Below are 17,120 nucleotides of genomic sequence, written 5' to 3'. Positions count from 1 at the left end.
TCCGCCCGCCCCGCCCGCTCACCTGCTTGTGCGGGTACACGTTGATGTGGCACTTGATGCACTCCTGCCCCATGTTGGCCCAGGAGTTCCCGCTCATCCACTTTCTCTTGCACTTGGGACACTTGTACTCGCCGAAGCAGCGCTTCTTGCCCTGGTATGGGGTCAGACCCTCGCCTTTGGGGCGTGCCTGGAGGACAGGAAGCAAACACAGGGGGTTGGGGTCCACCAGGCCAAAATGCTGCCCCTTGGGGTCCCCCTCTTCAGCTCTTATACCTTGTGTTCCCCTGTGCAAGCACTCTGTCCCCCGTCCAGAGGACACCAGGGTCACCCCAGAGCACACACGGGAATCCAAGGCTGGGGGTAGAGGACAGAGGAGGTGGGGAGGGGCACATCTTTTTCAGTTAAGGGAGCGAAGCCCTTGGCGGTGCTAGGAGTCACTTCTTTAGCTCAGCTGTCACAGAGAGGCGCGTGAACCCGCACACAGGTGCTCGTTGGCCCACGGTGTGTGGTTTAATGGTTACTGACGAGGCAACACGGGCACCGCAGCTTCGTACACATGCAGTGCCTCACCCCTGCTCACCGCCACCCTCTCCCTGACCTGGAGGCACACCATCCCGAAGACACACTCCGCACTTACAAACATCTGCAACATATGTGCACACACGCTTTCTTCCCTCGCTCGCTTAGAGACGTTATACTGGTTCTGCCTCTTTCTTTTTTTTACTTAATAATGTATCTTGGACATATTGTAAGATATACACAGGATGTCCCCAAAAAGGTATACACACTTTGAATAATTAGTAGTGCCAATGGGTTAAATCTGAAAAGAAAGAAAAATCAAATGAGCTATCAGCTGTTAAGTGTGCATACCTTTTTGGGGACACGCTATATCTAATCAAGTACCCTTTCCCCGCAGGAGGACAAACGGAGCTACTGTTTTCTAACGGTTGCCCAGTATTCGCACACTTGCAGTTCCAGTATAGTCACAGAACATCGGGGCGGTTTCCACTCTTCCGCTATTGCAAACAACGCTCCAGTGAAAAATGTGCATGCGCGTGTGTGTGCGTGTGTGCATGTGTGTGCGTGTGCGTGTGCATGTGTGTGTGCATGTGCATGTGTGTGTGTGTACAAAGAGAACATTTGTGGAATAAATTCCTAGAAATAGAAGTGGACGTGCACTTTTAAGTTTTAAAGGTAACGACAAATTGCCACTGCCTTCCCTGCGTGTCCCGACTTCACCTCCTACCAACAGTCTCCATTGTTGCTGACATGAGAGGCAACCTTCTCAGAGCAGCTTTGATCCGTATGTCTTCTATGAGGAGCAAGAGAGACGTTCCCCATGCACTTAAGAACCATCTGCAAACTTTTAGTTCGAATCCTCTGTAAATCTTTTCCCTGCTGGGGTTTGGTATTCTTCTTGGTGATCTGTAACTGCACTTTATATATTAAGGAAACTAGCTTTTTCCTACATGGCATTTTTAAAAATAGCTTTATTGAGACATGATTCTACATTTTACCTATTTAAGGTGTACAAGTCAATGTTTTGTGGTATAGTCACAGTTATACAACCATCACTACAATCTAATTTTAGAACATTTTTTCACCCCCAAAGGAAACCCTGTACCCATTAACAGTCACTCCCCATCCTACCCCCACCTCCTCACCACTCAGGCCTAGGCAACCCCTCATCTACTCTCTGACTCTAAGAGTTCCCTATCCTAAATATTTCATGTAAGTGGGATCATGCAATAATGGTCTTTTTGGGTCTTCTTTTACTTAGTGTAATGATCTTAAGGTCCATCCATATTGTGGCATGTGTCAGTACTTCATTCATTTTGTTGCTGAAAAATAGTCCATTGTATGGGCAAGCCATGTTTTATGTGCACTCATTCATCAGATGATAGACACTGAGTTGCTTCCTGTTCTCGGCTGTTGTGAGTAATGTTGCTGTGAACTCTCATGTACAAGCTGCTTAGTGCTTTATAAAGTTGAATTCGTTGCCCCAATATTTAAAAATGAGAGACTGCACACAGACATATGACCACCCTGGTCCAGAATGCTTATGGCGTTGATGAGCTGAAGTTGCAAAGTGGCCACCCCATCAGACTGACGCCACCTGCACGGTGTCACCTGCGTGGCACGTGTAGTCTAGGAGTCTGAGACAGGCTTTCACACAGGCCCTGCACTGTGACCACACACCTGTCCCCTGTCCCTCCTGGACTGGCCTGAGCAGCACCCCTAGTCGCTCGTTAGAAATGCAAAACCGCAGGCCCCACCTCAGAGCTACAGACTCAGAACCTGCATTTCAACACGAGGCCCAGGGGGTTCCCATGCCATAGAGTTTAAGAAGCACTGAGCTGTGAGATGGTCTGTTTCCACAGTAACGCTTGCCTGGGTAACTGCCTGTTTATGAGGTTGTGCACCAGGTTCAGAGCACAGACTCCGGATCCAAATCCAGCTCCGTGCTCCCGAGCAGGTTACTTCACAAGGACAAGGACAGGAGCTACCGCAGAAGTGCGCTCTCAGGACTACATGAGCTAATACATGTAAAACACTTAGAACTGCAGACCTCTCGGCCTCTGTGTGCTCGGCGTCTTCATGTGGAAACCCAGGTGATGATGGGCCTGCCCGGGGCTGTTGGAAGAATGGCTGCTTTCGTGCACATGAACGTCTTAGCTCGGTGGTTGGGCACTGCAAGTGCTCCGTCCCTTTGGCAATTTAGTGTGATTCTCTCCGGGGCCTATCCAGGGAAGGGAGCAGGCTCTGTTCAGGAAAGGGAGGCTAGGACTGAGACCAACAGGTGCGAAACGTAAGAGCAAAGTGCCCAGGGTCGGGGGAGGCCCGGGTAGAGGTGGGCTTGCTACCCCTGGGCTGTGGGGAAGCGAAAAAGGAGCAGCATTAGGTGCCTTCCCCTCTGGAATTCTCAGGCAGGGACCCAGACTGAGGAGGCTGCGGAGGGGAAGGCAAAGAGAACAGACATTTACGAAGCACTGTGCGTGCTGGCTTTGCGCTCAGAGCTCTGCATCCTGCAGGCCCCCATTCACCTCTCCTCATAACCATGTGGGGCAGGGATATCACCAACCCATTTACCAGATGGCAAAACTGAGGCCTGGGGAAGGAACAGGACTTGCCAAAGGGTTTCCAGTGTGAGAAGCAGGAGGTGAGGCCCGGTCTTGGCTCACCTTTCCCAAGTGTGTCCCATTATAAAGCTGGGGTGCTCAGGAGGAGAAATCCTCCAGGCCCCAGGGCCCCCAGCTCAGCCGGCCAGCGGCTCTGCCCTCCTGCAGGTCAGAGGAGAGACACGGCCTGGTGAGCAGGGGTGATGCCTCCTGGAAGGGCTCAGTCCCAATGTGGTTTATGCCTACAGATGAGGGTAGGGCCAAAGGGAGCAGGACTTTTTGACAGAACAAAGGCTTCTGTACCCCCCAACACGATCCCTCGGCCTCTTCTCATAAACTTCGCATGAAACAGCCGGTTATGCTGACGGCTCTGCAGGGGCCGCCACCGCCTCAGCCGGGAAGGGTGCCAGGTCCAACCAGGCTCTCCTGACCCGGGCCCCTGCCACGTCCCCTCCGGGGAATCAGATCTGCCAGGAGCCTGGGCAAAGCTCTCTGGGGCTCAGACCCACCGCGTCAGGCACAGACAAGCCCTCTGGAGACCAGAGAACCAAGGGTCTTGCTCAAGGACACACAGAAGACTGGGGACTGAGCTGGGACGAGGGACTGGGTCCCCCTGACCTCCGAAGCTGGGGTGGAATTGCTGTGGGGGGCAGCCTGGGAAGTGGGCGGTGGTGGCCGGCGTGGGAGTAGGAGGAGGCCCTGTGCCAGGAGCAGTGAAAGCGGGGCTGGGTGGGGGTGGGAGAGCCGTCCAGGCGGCCAGCGTCGTGGGAAGAGACGCAGATGATGCTGACACTATTTGGGCGCTTCTTCGGTTTTCTTCCCACCAACTCATGAGATTTCTGGCCGCTGGCCATAAGATGGTGCACTCCCTGTCCCTGGGGATAGGCAAGCAGAAGCTGGGTGAACAGCTAGCTGCCAGGAAAGTTGCCAAGGGGACTTATGACCTGGTCAAGCAGTCGGACCGAGTAATTCTGAGGGCATGTCCAGCTCTGCAGTCCTTCGGCCTCTTGTGAAGTGCCCCCGGGCAGGTGTGAGAGGGGCACGCGCAGACGCTGCTGGGCTGAGGGCGGAACAGGTATGCTTCCTACTGTATTTTCATCGTGCAACTTGGCAGTAAGCCTTCAAATGTGGAAAAAAAAAAAAAAAAAGTCCATTCCTTCCCTTCAGCAAATCCAGGCCTGAGCGACCATCCTAACCGTGACCAGAGTTGTGGACCGGAGTCCTGTCCTGGGAAGTTCATCATTGTTTATGACAGCGAACAACTGGAACAAGCTAAGCATCCAACACGATGTCACACCCATTGGATGAGTGACAACAGAGCCACTAAAATATTTATGAGGATTTTTTAAGGGTTTGGGAAAATGCTTATAAAGAAAGCAGGATAAATGATCACATATCGACTGCTTTCAGGGCGAAACTGTAAAAAGGAAAACGAGGCAAGAGAAGAGCTGGCGGGAAATCAGCCTCCAGGAGTCAGCGTGCTCTACTCTGTCTTCAATGCGTAGGTATACCTTCCACTAAGACAGTTCGTCAGCGGACTCCCTGGCCTGCAGGCTCTGCCTGCCCACAAGGGGGCGTCCTGCACTTTCCCAACAGAGATGGTGGCTCTTTCCCGCTTTGCCCCTGCAGGTGTGGACACTGGGGCCTGGGTTCAGGGCACTGGTGACCTCTGGCTGCTGGTTCTGTTGGACTCTGCTTGGGTCCAAAGAGCTGCCCTCCCGCCATTCATGGAGTGGACTTCCTATTCCTGGATCCCATCTGCTCCCTGGATTTGAGGACAGCCAGAGAAGTATCCACACCTGTCACAGGACACAAGAGCCCAGCTGGTCACTCTGCCCATTAGCGTCCCTGCCCTGCTTCCCAAAGTCCCACCAGGAGTGAGCCAGCCTTTAGGGTGAAGCAAGTTAGAGGGAGTCCCTTTTGTGGGGCGATGACTCAGCTGTGGCAGTGTGAGGCCGAGCATCCCAGGGACCCTGGGCTCAGGAGGTGGCAGCACCGCGGGGTTGCTGAAGACTTGCAGCTACGCCCTGCACAACACGACCCCAGGCTGGTACCACCCCAGGACGCACAGGGTCTGCTCTCAGGGTGCCGTCCCGGCTGTGGGCCCAGCGCAGGGCCCGTCCCAGCCCTGCCGCACCCCCTCCACCTGCCCAGGAGAGCAGGCTGTGCCTGGCCAAGCTCTGGGACAGGCGAATAGCCACACAAGTTAGGTGTCTAGTCAGGGCCAGACCCTCTGAGTCACTTTATGAGCCCAATAAATAGGATTAGTCCCAGGTTTGGGATGAGAACCCCAAGGCGTGAAGAGCTTAAGGAACTTGCCCAAGGCTACACCATCAGCAAGTGGCAGAGTCTGGATCTGAACCCTGGCCGTCTGGCTCAAGCCCACTCTCTCAAGTGCCCTGCAACATGCCAGGAGGGGCCCGCCCAGCCAGGATGGTGAGAAACAGGGAAGGGTTGACACTGTAATGGATACTGGCACACTGGGTGGCCTGGGAGGCAGCCTTCCCCTCTCTGGGCCTCAGTTTCCCCATTTCCAGCATGAAGGTGGCCCTGACCGCTGGGCAAGGTCACTTTCCTCCTGAGGTCCAGGGGTCAGCTGGTGCACAGCAGCCCCACACGGCTCCCCCTCTGCCATGGGGCTCTAGGCCGGCCCCACAGTGCGTCCAGCTGAGAGGCACTGGCTGGAGCCAGGGGAGCGGGAGGAAATCAGGAACAGATGGGCTCCTGCTGGCTCGCTGTCCGCCCCGTCTGCCGGCTCTCCTGCAGCTGGGCCACTGAGGTGGTCCTGGCCGAGAGGAGAGGCAGGAAGAGCCGGGTCGCAGGACTGCGCGACGCCCTTCCCGCAGCTGAGGACACCAGGCTGAGAGGCAGGGGGTCTGGCCCACAGGCCCAGGACTCCGTGCATCCTGTTGGACCTCCCTGGACAGTCCCAAGGGTTCTGGGGACCCTTTCTGGAGGGTAGGGGGCCGCCATGGGGAAGACTGTGCTCTTCTCTCTTTTGAGGGATAATCGATCCTTTTAAGCCCCGCCTCTCGGTTCACAGGCGCCCCTCTGCCCTCCTGTGGTCTCCTGGAGCCTGGGCCGGTGGGGAGGAAGGGGCTGTGGCCAGAGGCCCCGACTTGGGCCGGGCTGCCTCATACCCGGCTGAGAGCCTCCGTTTCTTCATTTGCCAAGGGAGGGGCTGCTCAGGAGGAGCTGGGACACTGACCTTTTTTTTAAAAGTCTTTCTTTATTTCATTTTAAAATTTTTTTTTATTGATTTCAGAGAGGAAGGGAGAGGGATAGAGAGATAGAAACATCAATGAGAGAGAATCATTGATTGGCTGCCTCCCGTATGCCCCCCACTGGGGGAATTGAGACCGAAACCGGGGTATGTGCCCTTGGCCAGAATTGAACCCAGGACCCCTCAGTCCGCAGGCCAACATTCTATCCACTGAGCCAAACCAGCTAGGGCGGGACACTGACCTTTAGTGAGCAGTTACTATGTGCCCTCCGCTTCCCAACCCCCTCCATCGACGGGAGAATACACTGAGGCCCGGAGAAGCCAAGCATCGCATGCAGGGGCCCCCAGCCACGCAGCCAAGACCTGAGGCCTAGCTGCTGACTCCAAAGCAACACTTTCCACCGCACGCACGGCCTCTCACGAAAGGTTGTGAGAAAATTAGAGAGCAAGCCTGTTCCAGGAACACGACCCACCTCTGACCTCCAACCCCCGACCCCGGGCCACCACCTCAATCAGTTCTTCCTTCAGCTAACGTTTAGTGAGCACCTGCTCTGCACAAGACTTGTGGACCCTTCCCGGAACATGGACGTCAGCCAGACAGGTGAGGAATCCTCTCAGACGCCCAGCCCTTCCAAAGGGGCCGGCCCGCTGACCAACGGTGGCCCTGCCAGGCGCCAACACCACCGGCCACACGTCCAGACCCAAGTCACTCGCACCCCCAGGAACACCTTTGGACCCACAGCCTTAGGCCGCCCTTCACCCAGCCCTCCTGCGTGCAGGCCTGCGGCCGCGAGGGGCCCATAAAGTGATCGCTCATCGATGCAACAGCCCCACGCGATGAGCACCCTTCACCCTGATGGCCGGTGAGGAAACGGGCTCGGGATGGGGCAGGGACTGGTCTGGAGTCACCATCAGTAAGCGGCAGGGCCAGGTTCTGAGCTCAGGTCTGTTCCGTGCCAAAGCCCACGCTTTCCTGCCGTGCTCTGTGAGTGACGCTGTTTTAGGGACACTCGGGAGACTCCTACACCAGTGTCCGCAGACGTGGCCTCGGGAGGTGGCGGGAGGCCGGGTCCAGGCAGCTGCAGACTCCGCGGAGGCCCCAGAGGAAGCGGGATCAGAGGACAGGTGGGCTGGGCCGCGAGGCCTGCCGGCTGCCGGGAGGCGGGGAGGACGCTGCGAACCCGCCCCCCCCCTCACTTCCTTGAGCCTCAAGGGCCCCCTTGTCTGAGCACAGGCATCCTCGCCGCCTGCCCCAGACCCCCTCCCCTCTTCGGGTTCCTGCCGCAGCCCAGCATGGGCCCAGAAGGCCCGGCCTCCTCAGCACTCCTCCCACTGGGTCCCAGGCCAAAGCCACCGCAGAAATGCCATCCTGACTCCACAACACTGGGGTTTGTCAGAGCGCAGGGAACAATGGGAGCTTTCACAGTGCCAGGAAAAGGGCTCAGGAAACCCTGGGGAGGGGGCACGGAGCGGGCGTGGAGGGAGGGAAGGGCCAGCGAGAGAGGAGAAACCAAGGGGAGACAGAGGCAGGGAAGAGAGGCAGCGGACAGCAGGAGTCAGGGGCAGGGGCTGGGTGGCGTGAGAGCCGAGGGCATGAGCAGGACAGGACAGATGGGAAGACGGGGCCACTGCTGTGAAGGGCGAGGTGACAGAAGGTGGGAATGAACGGAAGGGACAGAGGAAACGGGCACAGGGTGAGACAGCGGCCCTTCCAGGACCCAGAGGGGTCCGAGGCCCCAGCACCCCCACATGCCTCGGGGTGCATGGCTCCGAGGAAGCCCGGCCCAGAAGTGAGAAAAGAAAGCCCTCTCTCCAAACCCTGCCCCGGGCCAGGCGATTTGAAGTTCTCTCGGGCAAAACATTGTGGAAAGCGAAGACTTTTTAATCACATGATCCGCCACTCCCTGAGTTATCTGTTTCCTGCTTCTGGCTTTCCTCCACTAGCAAACCGCACAGAGCAGAGCTGGGGCGGGAGGGGAAGAGGGGCCGTCCACAGGGGTGGAAAACATCCGAATCCTGGTGACTGCGGAGGCCTGGGCCTCCCTCCCCTCGTGCGGCTGCGGAGCCCCTGCGGCCCGGGGGTGGGGTGAGCCCTGCAACCACCAGCGGTGGGCAGATAGCTGGGTGCTGCTCGAACTCAACACCACTGTTGTCCCGAGTGGTTTCCAGGTCCCTGTCTGGGGGCCGTTCGCTCAGTTAGCCCTCTCCGCTGCCTGTGGCCCCTGCCCTGCAACAGCCACAACCCTGTTCGGCCAGGCGGAGCCCCCCGGGGACTTCAGAGGCCATTTCAGGCTTGAGGGCCCTTGCCATCCACAGGGCGGAGGCAAACACTCGAGGCTTTGGGGCCCCTTCCCCTCTGGCCCAGCTGATCTTCTAACGGTTGCTGCTACTCCCTCCTACAAAACTCATACGCAAACAACAACAGTCAGTTCCTGCAAAAGATGCATATCCCCCCCCCCACCCCTTTTCCTTGCATTTGCTGCTCCCTGCACCCCACACACTTCTCCACCTGGCGCATGCCCGTGTAGCCGTCAAGGCCCAGCTCAAAGGGCACCCCTCCGGCCCCCCACCGCTCAGACAGGCTTGGCTCTCCTCCGGCTGCTCACCCCACCTTCCGAGTCCCAGCCTCGTGCGCTGGCGAGAACCCTCCTGCCGCCTCCCCAGAGGAGGTCTTGGCTCCCCAAGCTCCCAAGGGACCCTGTGGTCTGCACCACTCACTTTGCTTCGGTCATGTCCTGCCCTGACCCGGCCGCTGCATGCCAGGGATTTCATCCCAAATAGAAAGACTTCCACGAACTGCTGTTTCTGCCGTCTGGTTTCCCACTGGCCTCTAAGCATGCTGCGGCCACACGAGGCCCTCGGTGTCTCCTGCTCCCTCGGAGCACCCTAGGGCCTCAGCACACGGGGAGCTAGAGGGGACACAGGTGTGGCAGTGTCCAGGATGGGTGAAGAGTGCGGGCCAGGGTCACCCACGCAGGAGGTGGTGGTGCTGGTCCTCAGCCTGGCTCCATCCACGGCCAGGACGCCCTCCGGGGCTGTGCTGACCACTCTGGTGGGCCACCTCGGGCAGGATTTTCACAGACGGGCTGGTCGCTGGCTCTGCACCTGAGGCCGCCCCTGGTGAGGCCTGGGCAGAGGTGACCTGGCTAGATGAGGCCATGACCAGCCCAGTCCTCCCTGGGGGCGGGACTGGGGGCAGGAAGGTGGTGGGTTAAGAGGTAGAAAGGCTACAACCTGGAGTGCAGCTTTGGGTGTGAGGGCCACAGCCCCGGGAAAAGGGGACAGGGAACTCGGCTCAAAATAGCGATGGGGGCAGGGTGTGGAGTGGCTGAGTGCCAGGAGAGAAATCTGAGCTGCCCTGGCCAGGGAAACGCTGAAGTCAGCGGTTTGGGGCCACTCTGGCAGGAGCCGTGGGGGCTGGGAGGCTGCAGGCCTGACTCCAGCTTGGGCTCCGTGCTCCCATCAGTCCCTCCTTTCCCGGGTCCCACTCTCCTCCTCTGGCCACTGAGGGGGAGGGAGAAGCAAGCTGTCTGTCTGGGAGAACTTTCAGCAGGTGCGCATTGGAGACCATGACAGCCACCGCAGCACCGTGCACCTGCCTTGTAGGTGGCTTCCTTGTGACCCATTTCCAGGTGAGAAAACAGAGGCCCAGAGAGGTTAAGTCACCTGTCCAAGGTCACAAAGCAAGTAAGTGGCAGGGTTTGAACCCCAGGCTTTGTGGCTGTTGTCTGATACCTTCATTGCGGAGTGAGGTCCAGAGGGCTGTGGACTGCTTTCAGGGTCACCTGAGGCAGCTGTCGTGGGGCAGGGGTTAAGGGATTCCCGGGGGCCAGCCAGGCATCTGCCAGCTTCCACCGTCGCTGGTATCGGAAATCAGCGGGAGGAGGTGTGTGTGTGTGTGAGCATGCAGGTGTATTTGAGCGTGTGTGTGCCTCTCGTGGTCACGGCAGAGCGCCGTGGTCTTTCCCTTGGGGGTGGGGGCGTCCCTCAGTGTAAGAGCTGCTCTGATGTCACTTTCCAGGGGCCCCAGGGGGAAGCAACCCTGACATGTCCCACGCCCACCGCCCAGGCTGCAGCTGGCCTCGCTTCTTCACCCTGGAAGCGCCTGCAGAACTGTCCCTCCCCCGGGCCCCAAGGGCAAGGTGCCTGCATGGCTCTGCAGGAAGCAGGGTGAGGGCGCCGTGCTGGGTGCCCCAGATGCTCCGTTCCTCTCCCTGGGCTCCGGGCCCCCCAGCTGTGAAGCCCGCACAGCTGCTGCCACGTGCAGCATCACGTCCACCCGCCAATTCCATTCCCACCATAACTCCTACCGAGGGGCATGCCGGGCACAGAGAGGGAGGGGCACGCCGGGCACAGAGAGGCCAGGAGCTCTGCCTGAGGTTGCACAGCCAGAAACTAGCAGACGTGGGATCCAGACCCAGGCCTGGTCGACTCCCACAGCACCACATGCCTTCCACGTGGTCCACAGCTCTGCCCTTTCGAGGTGCCCTCGCCATTGTCTGTGGGCAGCCTCACGTGACCATAACCTTGCTGCTGCCCTGGGAATGGAGAAAGTGTGTGACCAGTACAGGGGAGGGCCTAGCTGGTGGTGCTCACTCTCACACCCACCTCCGCACGTGCTAACGTGCTAGTCCACCACCTGGCAGACCTCTCTCCCCAGGTGGAAACCGCACCTTCCAGGAAGCTCTCCTTGACTGCTCCTGTCTGCGGGGGCCCCTCTGGTCTCTGCCCCCCGGGGGGCTCCCTCTCTGTGCCACCGGCCCTCAGCAGTCCCAGGACCCACGGCGCCGCAGCTGAGGGAAGGCGGTGTACGTGTGCCCATTACCGGTGCACACAGCCCTCAGCCAGGGTTCCGAGGCGGCTCCTTTAATGCGGTGCTGCAGCCTGAGCCCGGCCGACGGGGACCTCCATGGAGCCCGTGTCCCGAGAGCTCTGGTATGGGTGCTGGGCTGGCCGGCCTGGGTGCTAACCGTCTCGTGTACTCGGCACAGTGACCCTACCACACACAGTGCTAAGAACACCAGTCCATTTTCCTTACCAGAAAACTAAGGCTCCTTTCCAAGCCACACAGATGCCAAGTCTGCATTCCATGTTTCTGACTCCAGATGCCCAGGCTCCGCGTTCCAGAGCCCAGGCTGGTTCTCGCCCTTGAGCAGACATCCGAGACACAGGGGCTCCCTGTCACGCAGCCTGCTGGGCCCTGGCCCAGACTCTCTAACCCCCAGGTCTGGGTGGGCCTGAGAATCTGCATCCTAACAAGCTCCTGCGTGAGGCTGACTCTGCTGGTCCCACTCCGGGAAACACTGCTCTAGATGATTCTGCGAAAGCGGGAGTGCCGACCAGGGACCATCTTCCCCACGCTGCCCACAGGCTCACTCTACCCCGGGAAACAGAGGCACAGAGGAGCAGGGGCCTGTCCACGCCATAGCTTAGGGTCGGGGGCCAGAGTGGCTGATGCGGGGCAGCGAGGTGGCTGCTCTGGCTCGGGTGGGGCGGCGGTGGAGGTGGTGGCAGGGGGCTGGGGGCGGGCCAGCCCGGCTCTCCTGGACCAGCCCCAAACCTGTGACTCCTCGGCATCTGGAAACGATCACGGGGAACAATGAAGGGAGTGGGGAGCCTGGCTGCTCGGGCTCGAGCCTTGTCTGTGTGGGACAGCAAAGGCCCCGAGGCCTGCAGGCACCCCCTGCCCCCACCTCCTCCGCCGCTGTCTGCCTTGTTCTGGACACACCGGTCCCCAGGGCCAGCTGTCAGGAAAAGCCAGCCCCTGCGTGGCAGTGGGGGCTGCTGGCCAGGCTGGATGCCCAGGAACCTGGCCAGCAGTCAGGAGGTCCCAGCCGGCTCAGCTTCCTGCTCAGCCTGCAGGACTCCGAGCTGATTATTGTGCCTCCCTGGGCCTTGGTTTCCCCAAAGGAAGCTCAGGTACCACCCGCCTGGCTGTCTGCTCACCACGTGCCAGCGTGGATCTGGCCAGCTTGGTGCCGGGTCCTATGTTGCCACTGTCCCCTGTGGAGCAGGAGAGGGACTGAGGAATAGTCACCGTGTGCACTTGCCCTGCCCGCCACCCGGTCCTCCCCTCGTGCCCTCAGCACCCATGAATCGAGTGCCCACTATCCACAAGGTCCTGGAGCAGGTGGAGCAGGGTGATTAACAAGAACTTACAGTCGGGAGGAAGGAAACAAACAAGTATTTCATGTACATAGAGTTGTGATGAGGCTATGGCGGAACAGACACAATGGGAATCCATTCTTCAGAGAGAGGGCGGCCACACTGCAGGTTCTGTCCCAGCCTCTGACGTTGCACAACTTAAACTGCTTCGAGGTGGGCGTCTTTAACTGCCCCCTGCCCCAGCCCCAACACTGCAGCCTGGGACGAGTGCTCTCCCTGCCTGGATCTCAGATTCCCCAGGTGTCAACTGGGGGGGAGGGGGGAGGAGTCAAACCAGGAAAGGCAAATACTCCTTCCTGGGTGTCCCTGCCAACTACTTGGTACCAGAACACTGTGTTGAGAAGGATTCTGCAGCTGTATCCCAGCTCAGTAGGCCAGAATGGTGTGATTTTGGTGATGTCCGCCTCACCATGGCCACGGGCGGAGTAACATGACCTGCGTTAGCATGCCTGCCGAGGTGATTCCTAAAGAGCCACCTGGTGCACATGCTCCCCAAGCAGGCAGCACGCAGGCTGGAGACGCGGAGTTCGAGCCGGGAATGAACCCTGACCTGTCGTGAGGACGGGGCCGTGGTTTCTCCCCTCTTGTCACAGATGCTAATCTTGCCCTGCCTGTGACACGTGGCTGCTGTGCGCCAACACATGATCTGGCTGCAGAAGCACTTTAGGCCATGTAGGACTCCTCTCTGATCCCTGGGCCCAGCTGGGTCTGGCACAGAGCACGGAGCCCCTGGGGAGGAGGTGAAGGACAAAGTGACCGTTTTAGACGTGACTATCACCTAAAATGAGTGGCCAGAGGAGAAAGTCGGGAAGAGCTGGGGTGGCCTGGGGAGGGGGCAGGCAGCAGCCTGGTGACTTCCTGGGCAAGCATGCCAGCCCATGTCCCTGGTCCTCAGTGTGGCTATTGTCCCTGCTGGCCCAGAGAGCGGGCTCAATGGGGCCTCTGTCCCTCCTCGGGCAAGCCAGTCCAGCTCGGTGGCGTCCCACCCAGGCAGCTGGGAAGCGAGGGCCGACACTTCCTGTCCCCACTGCGAGTGTTCGAGTGTTCGGAGAGGCCGGGGGAGGGCAGGGGGGCTCTTAAGACAAGCACCCATCTGTGTCCCCAGAGGAGGGCTGCCCAGCTGGGGGATGCGGCAGGAGAGGGACAGCAGAGCTGAGGCCGGGCTCACCCCTGGGCTCAGCCCCTCTCCTCTAACCCGTCTCCTCGGAGCTGGTGCTGTCAGGAGGCTAACTGGCCCTTGCCTCCCTGAGGGCCTTCGCTCTTGCTGTTCCCTGCACCAGGAATGCGTTTCCCCGGATCTCCACATCATCTGTTCCCTGCTTCAAGTCTCTATTCCCGTTGCACCTCCTCAAAGAGGCCTGCCCGGCAACTCTGTCTGAACATGACCTAACACCACAGCATCTGTTCTTATGTCTTTACTCTCTGTCACCCCACAGCAGGTGACCTGAATTCTCCCCTTCTCTTTCCTGGTCCTAGAACAGTACCTGGCACATAGTAGGTGCTCAATAAATGCATGCTGAGTGAGCAGACAAAGGAACACACATTGATCTACATGCTCCCCCTCCCCCGCACCCGTCCTTCAGCCCGAGGTTTACACAGCAGGTGGCTGATTACCAGGGCTCTAGGGGAGGGGACGCCAGCATCACAGCCTGTACAGGGCAGGACAGAGCTCGGACCGCCTGGATCCAAGTCCAGTGCTAGACGACGGTCTGAAGCAGAGGCAGAAAGGAAGGAAGGGTGGCCCACTTCCAAACAACTCTTCCAGTCCCTTCTGGAGCCACTTGCTCAGCCAGGGACCCCTGCTGTGCTGCCAGAGGGCTGCCAGGCCGCAGGAGAGGGCTGGTCAACCTGACACCTACATCAGGGGCACATCTTCCTCCCAGGGGGGACGCCAGGGCAGTACTCGGTACAGGGGCCCAAGGCAGGCCCCTGGAAGCCCCCCATCCTCAGTCCCTGGAACCCATCTGTGGGTGCCCCTTACTGGTCCCTGACCACCTCTCACATCCTTGCCTTGCTCCCAGCAGCCCATAGGCCAGAGCAGCAGGAGTGGAAGGAATCACCCAGGCGACCTGGGCTTGTGGAAGCCCCGGAGCAAAGCTTCCTCGCTCTGCCCACAAAGGGGCATTGAGCCTGCGCACTGAGCTGGGCCTGGGCGGGCACATGGCCGCAGACAGGCACCGGCTGGCAAGGCCCACGGGAATGATGCGCACAGCTGGTGTTCACGGGCACACACTTTGAGATGACCTGCCAGCTCTATTTTAAGTTAAACGACAGGGAAAGAAGAGGTCGAGGAGGCAGCAGCGGCTCCCTACGCCTGTCCCAGGACCTAAAGGAGGTGGGTTGGCTGAGCTTCCTGTCCCCCACGGGGCTCCCTGGGGTGGTGGCAGTGTGCAGCGGCACAGGCCTCTCTGAGTGCGGGCACCACCACATCGGGGAGGGGTGTGCACATGGCTGGGCAGAGCCCCCCACAACACACCCACCTCCACAGCCTTAGTAGTTGGGGGTAGGTCAGGGCTGGTCAGCCACAGGCAGCTCTGGATTTATGGAAATGATTCAAGATAAATGCATGAGCCCCACTGAGGGTAGTCCTGGACACCAAAAGGCTGCAGGCTGAGATCCTGGACAGGGCACACATCTAGGTTCCGGGTTCAATCCCTGGTTGGGGCGTGTTCGATAGGCAACCGATCGATGTTCACATTGATGTTTCTCTCTCTTTCACCTGTCACCACCCTCTCCCCCCTCTCCCCCGTGAGGATTAAAAAATAATCACTGTGTGAAAAATTAGGAGACTCATGCTGAAGGAAGGAAAAATGCAATCATATTTGTCTCTTCTGGAGAATGTCTTTCTAGTCCCTTGCTGCATGAGGAGGTGCCTGCTGTCCATCTCATGACCTGCATCTTCCCCATCAGCCGAGAGCAAAGGGAAAGACAGCTGTGGCTACGCACCTCTGGGACCTGGGTTCGAATCCTGACTCTGCCATTACTGGCAGCAAGAGTGTGGGTTGGTTCTCCACCCCAAGTGGGGATAACATCATCTACTGGGCGGGGAACTGAGAAGATGTAATGAGCTTATGAATGCAAAGTGCTCCGCACATGGTTGTCACTAACATAAACACACCTCAGCCCTCACTGTCACTGGATGGATACTTAACCCGAAATCTCAGATGTCCAAGGCCTTTACACTTTCTTCCCTATCGTGCTAACCCTCTGAAAACGCAAGTCTGAAATCCAAAATGTCACCCTCAGCAAATATAAATAAGTCCACTCAGTCTCCTTGTCAGAGCTGGGCTGAGTGTGAGGCGCGGGGGCGGAGGAGGCCGCCTCTGCCCCTCCCAGCTGGTCAGGTTTGCCGTAGAGGAGCTCGCTTAACCCTCACAGTCACGGTCACGACCCACCGGTCCCAGCAGGGGAAGGCCCAGCGAGGAGAGGGACTTTCTCAAGGTCCCACAGTGAGTACGTGGGGGGCTCACCCACGCCTGTCTGTCCCCAGCCCCCCTCTGCCTCCTGGCCTCCGGGCCTGATGTGCAGGGGTGCAGGAAATGGTCAGGGGAGGTCGCACGGGGCAGAGAGAGCCAGGCCTGGGTAGATCCACCGGCTCCAGTCATCCTGAACCACAGGGCCGGTCCCTGTCACCTCCGGGAGACCCAAGAGTCAATGAGGTCCTGCAGAAGGTCAGCGAGGCCTGGGAAGGATGGACGGAGACACCCTGAGGTAGCTGGACACTTAGCTGGGAGTCCTGGGTTCGAGCACAGGCTCTCTCAGGCAAGTCACTGCCTCCCCTGGGCCTCACTCTTCCATCTGGAATCGGAGTGTGTGTGTTTAGGGAGCTGCTTTGGGTGCAACAGACTCATGTCTGAGCCAAAAGTGACACTGGGGGAAATGACAGCTCTGCTGTGAGACGGGCCAGTGAACGGAAAGAATAAGAGATGCTGCTCCTCGAACCCACAGCCCTCCCGCGGTGGGCAAACAGGGCCCACACTTGCTCCACCTCCCACTCTGTCCACAGTGACTGAGCCAGAGCTGAGCAGAGAGCGCCCTGCGGGGTCTCCGCTCTCCCCTTCCCCGCTCTGTCCCCCAAGGGGCCGTCCAGGCCAAGCAGGGGAGGGGCACACGTCCCCGGCTCACACAATCGCCACCTTGTCTGGGGAGGCAAAGGCCAGGCTCCAGGCCGTGGCGGCCAGCTGCCCGGATGCAGCGGCAGATCACAGAGCAGCCGCATTTGGAATTTTTAAAACATTAGACCATAGTAGCTTAGAGTCTTAGAATCTCTAAAATCCATAACAACTACGGACGCGGAGAAGCTTCCTCTCAAAGAACTGCAGCCGCTGCTTCAGGAGGTTCCGAATCACACGGCTTCGATACGGAACCTCAGACTTGAAAAATGCAGAACCACCAACATCAGAATTGCCCAGTGTGGGGAGCCCAGCTTTTCCGAATAATACAACTTTGTCATCACACGGTCTAAGAAACCTGGGAGTGAACATCAGATAGTGTCACAAGTGGGACCCCCTGGAACATGGATCTGGGAATCTCATGGAACCGGCAGTCTACCATTCCTGGGGCCTCAGAAGGACCTGCAGTCCCCATACCCAACCCCCACCACCGCCACCCCC

At 58.9% G+C, this 17,120-nt stretch overlaps 1 protein-coding gene across 1 annotated transcript in view; it reads right to left on the bottom strand.

The window, feature by feature from the left end:
* The window catches only part of ZCCHC24 (zinc finger, CCHC domain containing 24), a gene marked incomplete at its 5' end in the record, with an annotated part of 44,555 nt that overhangs the window by 6,509 nt on the left and 20,926 nt on the right, over window positions 1–17,120 (bottom strand). The window contains one exon of the mRNA XM_006754807.2: window positions 23–187. Within this exon, the coding sequence (XP_006754870.1) occupies window positions 23–187 (165 nt within the window). The remainder of the gene's footprint in view (window positions 1–22; window positions 188–17,120) is intronic.

This window comes from Myotis davidii, unplaced genomic scaffold, assembly GCF_000327345.1.
Source record: "Myotis davidii unplaced genomic scaffold, ASM32734v1 scaffold513, whole genome shotgun sequence".
Classification (NCBI taxonomy): domain Eukaryota; kingdom Metazoa; phylum Chordata; class Mammalia; order Chiroptera; family Vespertilionidae; genus Myotis; species Myotis davidii.
This window is presented reverse-complemented; position numbering and strand designations above follow the sequence as displayed.